Source organism: Aphis gossypii, chromosome 3, assembly GCF_020184175.1.
Source record: "Aphis gossypii isolate Hap1 chromosome 3, ASM2018417v2, whole genome shotgun sequence".
NCBI classification, from domain to species: domain Eukaryota; kingdom Metazoa; phylum Arthropoda; class Insecta; order Hemiptera; family Aphididae; genus Aphis; species Aphis gossypii.
The window spans coordinates 33350814-33363343 of NC_065532.1; the positions used below are offsets into that span (position 1 = coordinate 33350814).

The window sequence follows — 12530 nt, forward strand, 5'->3', positions numbered from 1 at the left end:
TCACAAGTAACTACTATATTTTAATTTGTTGTATAATGAAAGTAATATCTACAGTATTCCAATTATAAACATATCTATTGGTATTTTTATGTTGGTTTAATTGTAATGATAATTATTAATGTAAATAATTTACCACTAAAACCTAACCAAGTACCAACAAGTTGCCTCATACAATAAATACCATGAAACCAAATATATTATATAGTTATAAGAGAAGCATTTCAAATTCTCAAATTGAGATTCAACTTGAAATATATTTAAGATTTGTATTGTAATTGTTATAGATAAAACTGTACAATCCATATTGAAATACAAAATATTTAACATCTTTAAAAAAAAAACTATTAATTCTACAAGACAGAATTATTGTTTTAATAAAATATGTTTTAGGACAATAATTACATTGGCACCAGGTTCTTTAGTAAATACTTAAATAAAAAAACATACACATTATGTACTAAAATAAAATTACAATATATAATAGAAGTTATCTTTTTATAAATTGTACAATAAAAGTAAATAAAAATGTTGACAGGGTTAAATTTAAAACGTAAAAGGAAATTCTAATACACCAGGATGTTCTTCTGCAGATACGAGATCAACAACAAGTCTGAAAAATAATTTATAATGATGAGTGACTAAATTAAAAATATTATTACAACACAAAAAATATTCATGCCTGGATAATTTAAACATTATTTATCTAAATGTATACAAAAAAAAATTAAATTATTAAAAATAAGTTAATGAGCTATTTTTTATGTTTAAAAATCATGAATTTTTTAATTAACAGCACAAATAATTTAATTTTGAAATATTATAAAATTAATTATTAAATCCATATTAATTGAGAATTTAAGTACGTATAAGTATATAATTTATTAAATATTTTAATATTTACTTGAGTGCTTTCCCACTGCCTGAATTTGAATTAAAACTTATTTCTTCAGGATGTGACATTAAATGATCAATCAAAAACTTCAATCTTTTTCTTACTTGCTAAAAATATAAAGATCAATGATAGTATATAATTATATTAATTCATTAATGATTAGTATACATATTCAGTAACGTTTCCTGTGTAAAATATATTAAATGAGTCACTTTAAATTATTTATGAGTATTAAAGATAGTACTTTTTCAAGAAATAATAAACAGTAAGTATTAATATTGATGTATCAAATACTGTTGTTTTTGTCTAAACAAATAATTATTATTTAAGATTTTAAAAATTTATTTAGGAAAAAAATAAAAAAGTTATAAGAGTGTAAATAATTTCAGAATAACTATTATCTGTATATTTGTCTATTGAAAATATCAGTTTAATTTACTATCGGCTCAGTCTTTGCCTTCCTTATTTTCAAATTTCATATTACATCAAAAGTTAGTTTATACTGATTTTTTTGGTTATATTATATTATGTCCCGTCTTTATTTTACATCTATGAAACAAAAATATAATATGGTATAACAAAATAATTAATTATAATATATTAGTTAAAAATATGCATTTGAATAAAAATTATTGTTGAAACTGACAAATTTATACAAAACTAATGTAATCGAATAACTAAATTTAATATTTTAATATTTTTAATCGATCCTTAATAATAACAAACAAATTTATGTGTTAGATTCATTAATGTAGTATAATTATTAAATCTACAATATTATTAATAATTAAAAATTGTATAATCACCTTTATAAAAACTGCTGTCCTATTAGAGCAAGTGAAATTTATTTGAGGGTTAAGACTAAATGTAACATGGTCAGTTTTTTCACCATTTATTTTAAGGCTTTTTGCAAACAGCACAACAGGAAATGGATAAATCATAGTGGTATCATGTAAAAATATTGAAGTGGTCTTTAGTTTTGTGTGGTACAGTAATAAAGGACTCTCGTAGTAACTATCAATTGAATTCACAGACTTGGGATGAATTTCAACTTTTCCATCTTCAGCAGTAACAAATTTGGAAAATTTACGGCCATTTGACTTAATTTTGGGGCTTTGAAAAAAAATAATTATTAGTTTAGAAGTTATATATTATATTGTTTTAAAAACATTTTTAATTGATTTATTTTACTTACTTAGAAACAGCAATATTAGGGCACAAACCAGCAGCTAGAACACACTTCAAAAGCTTCACATTGTTTGAATTCTGATTGTATTCAGAATCTGTATAAATGGGCGTTTTAATAAATCCAAGATCACATAAATATTTAGCGTATTGAGATTTTAATTCATGCAGCATGTTCATTGTATTAAACATAAGGAAATTTTCTCTACAAAACTCCCATGCTCTATTCTCTTGTTTTGCTAATAAAAATTTACTCATAGCTCTTGTGACCATAAGATGATCACTTTGATGTCCTTCGTCCATTTCTTTTTTTATTTCACGACATTGATATTCTTTGTTTGCCTGTATGATAAATGTATATTTAACATACAAGAATAAGTAGTACCAGATAATGTAATTAATATATTACTTACTGGCATGACAAAAGGATCTTTAAAATTTAAACTAGCAGCAATTGTCATTATTGGACTCAAGCAACTAAACATTGCACCTAAGATAATCATTTTACCTTCAAGAGGCCCGATTGGTAACTTGGCTAAATGAAAACCTAATGGAGTCAAATTTTCTTTTTCATCCAAAGCATTCAAGTCTATCAATAGCTATAAAATAAAATAAATAGTTATTATGGTACATTTAATAATGTAAAATAAACCATAACATACTTTTAAAGCTACTTCAAGAGTTTTGGTTTCTGGCGGATTCATTACTTTCTCCAAGAACGGTGTTACCATACCAACTTGTAATATTTTAGCTTGAAGTATTACTTCTTCTAAGCTTGTTCGCATCATCTCAGGTAGTACATAATCATTAAATGATCTTTCACGCCCTCTTGTGTATAAATGATAACAAATACCAGGTCTCACACGACCTGCTCTACCCCGACGTTGTCTAGAATTAGCTAAGCTCACCCATTCTTCATTAAGAGTTCCAATATTATTTTCTGCATCAAATCCTTTTAACTTCATCCGACCATTATTAATTACATAAACCACATCATCTATAGTAACTGAAGTTTCTGCTATGTTTGTGGATAATATGATCTTACGAACACCTATTATAATTTTAAAATTATACACAAATATACATAAAAAATTTAAATAATTAAAGCTTACCCCGAGGTGGTGATTCAAAAACAGATTTTTGAGATACAGTTGGTAACATGGAATGCAAAGGAATTAATATATATCGAGCTGCAAAATAAAAAATAGTACATACACAAAATTTTATAAAAACAAATTATGATAGGTATTCTAAATGTATAAAATATATTTTACATGTATTTCCAAAGCCTTTATCTTTTAAAAGTTTAGTCAGTTTTGATATTTGGTCCCATCCTGAAAGAAACACAAGTATTGCACCATCATCTTTATTATTACAAATGTAATTAATGAGTTCTGAAATTAATTCATAATCTGTATCTTCAGATGATGGATTTTCCAGCCAATTTAATACTACTGAAGGACATTTTTTGAATCTCCTCATTTCACTACAAAAAATATTTATTATTTAAATATTAACATTGGTTATCTGTTCACAATATACATATAAATACATATCTTCTACAAGCCTACTTACTTTACATAAGGAATCACAAATTCACTAAATGGATCACCAGGTTTTATTTTGCGAGGTCTTTGTGTTTGTTTTTTAGGAAAATATCTAAACCTATAATCAGCAATAATTATTTTACAAATAAATAAAATTATCATTTATTAGCAATGATATAAAATATGAACAAACTTGTTTAATGTATAGATATCTTCTAGGTATAGTTCTTCAACTGGATATGTGAAACCAGGTATATTCAAAGATGGACAATCGTTGTAATATTTAGAAAATGCTGCAGCATTTAATGTTGCACTCATCAATATAACTTTAATATCAGGTCTCTGTATAAATAATATATAAAAAAAAAATTAATACAATAATTTAAAGAAATACCATGCATACAATACTATAATAAAAAGATTTATATAATTACAACAGGTATGATGCTCTTGAGAATAGTTAAAGTAAAATCACTAATGGTGTCACGTTCATGTATTTCATCAATAATAATATGTGAATAATAATTTAAAGCTGAATCTCTTTGGATATGTTGAAGTAAAATACCAGTGGTACAAAACAGTATGGATCCATATTCACGACCCAGTTTTCTAAAATATAATAAATCAATCTACAATTTACTTAACATTATAACCCTGTATCTTGAAAAATAAAACATTTATAGTGAATACCTTAGTATTTCTCAGCTTACATAAAAATATAATAATATGCTTTATAAAAATATGTATCATACCTTTCCAGTCTAATTTGATAACCAACACTTGCTTCTCCTATACGTTCAGCTCTTTCATCAGCAACGCGTTCAGCCACTGATATAGCACTGATTCTTCTTGGTTGAGTACAAACAATTCTACAAGTTGAACCACGGCCAGACATAATAGCATCATCAAGAATAAATTGGGCCATTTGGGTAGTTTTACCACAACCTATGTAGATTAAAAAAATATATATATATATATAATTTAATTTAACACAATAATACATATGTTTTTTTGAAGTTTTCACCCAGTATGTATGTAGCTTTTATAAAAATAAAATAAAAAATTGCTCCTGTATGGTTATAGGTTCAAACAGTATTTAAATATTAAATATATATTTTAAAACATGAGTTTAATAATGCTAAATAATAATAAAATAACATTCAGCAACGTGTAGGGAATAATAAACTATTTACTTTAAATATATATTGGACGCTAAATAGCGTCAAACACGTTGCTGAAAAATCGTCATGATGCTTTGGCTTCAGTACACAGTTAACATGTTAATAGAAATATTTATAGTATTAATCTGTTATATTTTATAAATTACATATTGAAAAAAGCCAAATGACATAAATTCATATAAAAAAATAAATAGTTATTATAACAATTACCTGTTTCACCACTTATCAGTATAACTTGATTCTTATGAATCAGTTCTAAAATTTCATCTTTTTTGGTATATGAAGGCAGTTTTTTTCTGATTTCACACATAGATCTATACTTGACACTTTTACGTTTATTTTCAAGTTCATTTCTCAAATATGCATTTTTTGATTCATCATTTTGAAGTTTCTAAAATTTATAAATTAGGTAAATATTTATTTATTTTTTGAATAACAAACAACAATCATATCAATTAATATATACATAATACATATTAAATGTAGAGCATTGATTAAAAGTATAATATTCATTAGTAAAGTACTTATCTAAATTGAATATATTTTTTTTAATTAAATAAATTTTAATAACTGGTACGCGGCCACAGTAGTACCATGAAAGTGCTAAGAGGACACTACATCCATATACATTGTCTCTGTTTTACAAACACATAACATAAAAAAATGGACCTATTAAGCAATTTAAAATTAAGAATATAATATAGATAATCTTACAGGTTTTTTTTTTAAAGTTTATGTTGTAAATTGTTTTGAAAATTTTAAAATGTTCATAACTTGTTTTAAAATTAAAATATAAAAAACTAATAATATTCTTACTTTTAATTTTGATATTAGATTAATTTTATTTGGTGTATTGTAGTATAAAAAATAACAGAATAAAATGGATTATTTAGAATGCATTATTTGTAATACATACGTTTTGTAAGCTGAAGACAATATTTAATTTATAACGAGAACATTACCATTGTACTTATTATCTGATTAGTGATTTAAAATCAGTATTTATTAGATAATTTCTTTTACATACAATATTCTTACACTACAGAATATAGTGTTTGGTATAACATTTTATTGCAAACTGAAGTTTTTTGAACATTTTATATACTTTTTTGTGGCCTTTGAAACAATTTGTAAATACTTTTAGTTCTTGGTGTTAAAAAGGTAGTCATATAGGACACTTAATCCTAAATCATTTATATTCTATTACCAACTGTAATCAAATAGACCCTAGCAGCCACACAGCAATCAATGAGTTAAACATTTTGAAACATACCATATTACTTTGAATAGATGCGACAAGATTTTCTTCCATGGATCCAGTAATATTATCTAAAAATTTTCTTTTAAAATTTGAATCTTCCAACTTTTTATATCTATCTATTATGTACTCGGCATTTTCATCTACATCTTCATCTTTTAATGTCAAAAGATTTAAAGCCCTATAACTTCATTAATTCATAAGTAACAACAATTGAAGTATTTAACAAAATCTATATAAAGCACTAAGCAAGCTTACTTATGATTGCTATAATCTTTTGTATTCAATTTGGAATTTGATGTAACAGACGGTTTAATGTTTTCATCAGGAATTGGCATTTCTTCTTCAAGTTGTTGAAATTGCATTTCCATACGACTAATTTCTTCAATTCTTAACTTAATAAACTAAAATAAGATAATTTCTTAAATAAGATTTTATTTTAACTAAGTATTATTACAACTAGCTACGACAATTAGGTATTAGCAAGAAACATAAAGGAACAATGATAATAACAATAATTAAGTTATATACAAAAAATAAAGAGAAGAATATAAAACTAAATTAAAAAGCATATATTATGGTTAAAAAATTATGATATAATAAGTATGATATTTTTGGTGTCAAAAGGAATATTAGAGGAACTGTAAATGAATAATAGATGATAATAGTAATAATTGGGATGATAGGCTGGGGCAGGTTAAGATGAAATATCTGAAATGCTAGAAGTCTGGCAAGAAATGTCATAAATCATAGGGTCATTTTAGAGTGTATAGAAAGGAAAAATTGTTCAATGAAAGTTTAAAAAAAAACAACAAAATATAGTAAAACTTCAGTTTCAAAAGTTTGATAATTTTAAATAAAAACTTACACATTTTCCTAGTTCTTTTTGTTGTTCTTTCTTTTTAGATTTTTGCCATATACGATTTTGTTCTTTATGCCACATATCTAATTCACGACCTCTTAAATGAGAAGGTGGCTTGACTTTAGGTCTTGCCATATCAAGCATTTCTTCATCCTCTCTCATACTTGCTTGTTTACGAGCATGCCATAAGCCTATAATTAAATAATATAATAATATAAAATTAATATAATATAAAAATGTAATACAGGTAGTCAATTAAAATTATATAATACCAATATCTCTTCCTTTTAAATGAGGAGGATGAGATGATCTTGATTTTTGTTTATCATTCGTATTTGATGGCCCACCATTGTCCAAAATGAAGTCATCATGATCATGCTGATTACTTTTAGATCCTTGTCTAGGTCCTTTATTTTTGTCTGAAATATCAAATAATAATACTTGTAAAAATAAATTATACGTATTATAAATACTTTTCAATGTAGTTATATATTTTACAATGTTATTTTTCATAGTTATATTGCTGAACATAATTGTAACAAAAAATAATTTATACAGATTATTTTAAGTTTAATAGTAATGAATCATAATTTCAGTATAACTAGACTATTACCAATCAGAGTAACAGAGTGTATTATAACACTATCTTAATAAATATAGAGATTTAGTTTATGTTCTAAACAAGAAAAACTACAAATAATTTCTAAAGTATTTATTGAATAGGTAATTAATTTACATGCAATGGAGATGTTTATTACAATAATTAAGAATTAAATCTTAATCATTACAAATATTAAGATTAACACAAGGGACAATCCAATATTACCTTTAGGCCCAGTTTGCTTATTAATTCTAAAAGGTTTCATTGGCGGCATGATGATGAAGAAGTTTAACAGCCAATTATTTTTTTATTATTACAGTATTTATAGTATAAGTAGTTTTTAATAATATTATCACATTTTCTGGTACAAACAGTTAATAATTAAAATGCATTTTTAACATCTAAGAATTATAGTTAACATAGTTCCGTCAATAGTCAAAATTTAAGCAACCTGTATCAGTTTAATATACTGTGAATATTCACTGTATATTGAAGTAACAAGTAAATCAGAAACTATTAAAACAGAGGACTGTAGACTGTAGAGATTAAAAAATGTTCTTTTCTAAAATAAGTAGCAACGTTATCAATAATTATCTTTATCATAAGTCGACCGATACCATACGGTGGTCACAGATTTAAAAAATAAAATAATATAGTATTATCATCTATAGTATATTATAGTATTTTTATATATCTGTTGTATTGTCACACTGTAGTCTCGAGAACGCGCGCCAAAATGTAATAATTACAAAAAACATAATATTACCCTATATTACCACAGTCCACAGAATAGAACATTATTACTGACTATGTAGTGTTAGTAAAATCCTATAGTAGAATAGTAGGTATTGCTATTTTTTAAAAACAGTAGATTTATGATCGGTTGCACAAACGACCAATAACTGCTTATCGAACCAATAATTAGGTTATCAAATCGATAAACATTTTATTGAACTCCAACTCTTTTTATTCATCGCTGAGGGTTATCGAAAAAATCGTAGATGGTCCTGGTAAAAAATAATGAAATGTGTAGATCAGTTGCCATCCACTTCAAACCTTCAAACTCCACTTGTCTTAACTCCAATAACAACATAAATTCAAAATTCAACAATAAACTGTGAACCTTCTAATGTGAGTAAAAGAAAACAAATTTACATACCTATTTCAGAGTGTATTTCGAGAAAAATGACATTTGATACCCAAAAACGAGTCGATGATGAGTTCTATTTTTAACTCCTTAAAAACAGTTGGTATTGAATTACAAACCATAATTATTGTCATATTTTAACAATTTTTTACGGGGCTTAGGGTAGACAATTTAAGATCATTAAAGTATATTTATTACACTTACACACGATATAATATTATAATAATACAATTACCAATATTAAATTATCTTAAAATCTTAAATAGTTTTATAAATTAACTAATAAAATATACACAGTGATTTAGGAGACATATTTGCCCCATTAAAAAAAAAAAATTATAATGAATGTTTTGAACTTTTAAATTTTTGCTTAATGGTCTTATATTCTAATATTATATTATTCTAATACCTGGGTATAATAAGTATGTAAACAGTAGACACTAGATTAAATATTATATATTTTATTTTATAGTTTCGTAAAACTATTTTTAATGACTATTATCCTTGGTATAAACACTTTTATAACTCACAAACTATACGTGTTAGAATCTCGATAAATAGATATACATACGTTTTCAGAAAAATCATTTTTATAATCCATAATAAAAACAATTGATTCTTATTAAAAAAAAAGTTTATATCACTACAAATTATTCGTAAAAACTGTATTAAATTCGACTAATTCAAGTATATGAAATTTTGGCCCTCAAGCCTCAATTATGTTTAAAAGTTGTAAAAATCCTATTATAAACATAAATAGGTACGTTGTTAAATGAAAAATGGAAGTACGCATAATCTTGGTAAATCACTCTGTATATTGATATATTTAATTATATTTTTTTATTATTACTTGGTAATAAATACTATTGCATAAATATTAAATACTATATTATGTTACATTGTATTGTAATTTGTGGTTCAAAAATAAATCACTCAAATCACTGAGTGGTCGAATATTATTTTATCACATAGTTACGATGCACATCAGCAACGTCATATTATAATGTGCAATTTTTATGTGAACATTTAAATATAATGAAGGTAATTATTTGTTTCCGTGTGTGCATATTGCATACATTTATATACCTACAGACTACATGCACTTATAAGTTATATTATAAATTGAATTCATGCAAGAGCGTCTCTGTCCCTATTTTCAAGGGGGGGGGCGACTTATTGATACAATTTAAAAAAAAAACCAAAAATACAAAAATGTATATGTTAACCTATTTAAACAACTAGGAGCGCTATTCCAAAATGTTTAATTATTTTACTTTATTCGGTGTACACTTTTTGTATCATAATTACATATAATTACGAAAATATTAAAGTAGGTACTATTAAATAGAAATAAAAACAGAGGCTCTGGGGAGGGCGATCGCCCCATCGCCCCCCCCCCCTAGAAATACGCCCTTGAATTCATGTAACAATGTTATTGTATCTCCCTGACTCCCTCACCCCACTAAACAATAATGACCAAATTATTCCACAGTAGAGTAACATGAAGATTTTTTAATTTTTTACTTTGTTAACTAAATTTAAGAAATATAAAAGTACAAGACATCAATTGTTTTGGTTTTTTGATAACCAATTACCTATTTATATTTTTATAACTTACGCAATAAATACACATGTCCTTCAATAAATTATATAATATTATGATGTAATATGTATTAATATCTAGCAGTATTATAGGTCTATATAGAAGTATCTCCTAGCTTATAAATATTTGTAGTCATTAGTGATGGAATTCAATAAATAATATGAAGTGTATAAATAGTTATCATACTTATCAAGTTTCGTTTAGAATCGTTTTACTTTTATGCGAAAGTATTTCAAAGCAATGATATAACATTTATGGCATTCGAGTTTAATGTAAGAACATAGGGATTTAAAATTTTTATAAAAAAAAAATGTGTTTACATTAAATTTATTAAATTATAATGTAAATATGTATAGGTATGGAATGTACGGATATTATAACAATATAGCAAAATCAGAAGAACGAGTCAGAGTCGTATATAGGATTTTCTTGATAAAGAGGATATGAAGAAAAATCAGTACTATTAATTGTATTAATAACCATACAATTAATAACAAGTGTATCTCACGTATCAATTCCTCATAATAAATATCATGTCACTGATTTGGATCTGAAATTCTGCAATTATAATGGTAAAATAAAAGTCACCCCGTTAATCGCCCATGTATACAATTTTTAATAATAAGTGTAGTAATGTAACGAAGATTAATATCTACGCATTTAAGCACACCATAACATAGGATAGACATAATATTCTACGCATTAAGTATATTATATATATATTTTTTTACGTATAATAACTATAAAAATACATCATTACTCATTAGTATATTATTATTATTATTATTATTATCATCTCTCTCACTTCTGGACATAGTGTGAGTAATAAAATAATAATGCAATATAATAATATTATATTTGAATAGTAAACGTTGACCAGATGAGGAATATTTTAATTTGTCACACTGATTTTTGGCCGCAATCGCTGTTATATAGTGGCACGTGTCCGTCGGTCGAATGCTGACAAACGTATAAAATAATAAAATATATTAAATGTTATTTATTTTATTTTTCAACTATGCTATCGCTATATATTGAAATAATCGGTAATCGGCATATATGTATAATAAATAATAATACAACATATATTACGCATTAGTATGTAAATATGCTATGATCGCCAATCGATCAGTGATTATACTGTATACAAAATACGTATATAATATAACATAGCTACCTAATATTATGCGTGTACCGAGTATGAGTCAAGTCCATGATACACGAAGGTCTCGCCAGTTTCAAGGTCATGGATCGAGTGTAGAGTATATTATTATTATTATTATTTCAAAACCTAATAATCGGTAACATAATATACATACGTGTTTGTAGAATAATATCTAATTTTCTAATTATATATAAATAATTAATGTTTCATTGTTTGTCTGCTATAGATCCAAAAACTACTGGATCTTTTCAATAAAAGATTTATTAATCAATTCCTTGAAACTCGGAGGGTGTATATAACTTTTTTTAATTCCTATAAATTATCATAGGTCGGTTACACGTCATATATTTAGTCATAACCAATTTTAATATTTCGGTGTAATTTAAAAACAAAATAATAACCATAGAATTTCATCAGAAATTTTGACCAAATGTTAATATTATTATATATTATACACACGGACGTGGTATATTTTTATTTTTAATATTTTATCTTTTTTTTAGCTAATTATTGTATGCATTTTCTATTTCTTTAAAGTATTTTGCTATAAAATAATGTTGAGCAATTCAATTCAAGGTTTCTAATGAGTTGTTATTATACATAGTTATTTAAAAATATTAAAAATATACAAGCAAGATTTTTTTATAAGTGAATATTGAACTGAATATGTAAATACCTACTCATTCATTCAAATACATATTAAAGTATTTTTTATAAGACTGATGATGATTGCTGTTCATTTAAAACATATTTTGGTTATCTGTTAACAATTTCAATTTATCATCATAAATAAGATAGGATATTTGTAAATGTTAAAATAAATTGTAATTATTTATAATAAAAATAATTTTTATTTTATGATCAAATAAATTACTCAACACTTAATTTTAAACAAAGTCAGCTTTATCATTTATCATAATTGGATGTCAGTACACTCATTGTTTTTTCTCATTAAATGCACACACAAGATATCAAATGTGTGCTCAGAAAAACCAAAATCAGCTTTCAAATTTAAGCGAATCGATCTGTTATGAAATTTAAAAATGAAAAATGCGCATTATGCCACATTATCTGTGATTGTACGCAGTG

General features: G+C 25.1%; 1 protein-coding gene across 1 annotated transcript; it reads right to left on the reverse strand.

Annotated features, from left to right (window-relative positions):
- Positions 1–348: 348 nt before the first annotated feature.
- Positions 349–8093, reverse strand: LOC114118994 (ATP-dependent DNA/RNA helicase DHX36-like). The gene is made up of 18 exons (XM_027980447.2): positions 7752–8093; positions 7198–7344; positions 6932–7116; positions 6322–6467; positions 6079–6250; positions 5016–5196; positions 4377–4569; positions 4059–4233; positions 3818–3966; positions 3653–3742; positions 3352–3563; positions 3190–3267; positions 2740–3128; positions 2491–2676; positions 2088–2419; positions 1699–2005; positions 902–999; positions 349–610 (listed from the first exon to the last, which is right to left on the reverse strand). The coding sequence occupies exons 1-18, from the start codon at positions 7798–7800 to the stop codon at positions 544–546; spliced, it is 3156 nt and encodes a 1051-aa protein (XP_027836248.2). The 5' UTR covers positions 7801–8093; the 3' UTR covers positions 349–543.
- Between the last annotated feature and the right edge of the window lie 4437 nt (positions 8094–12530).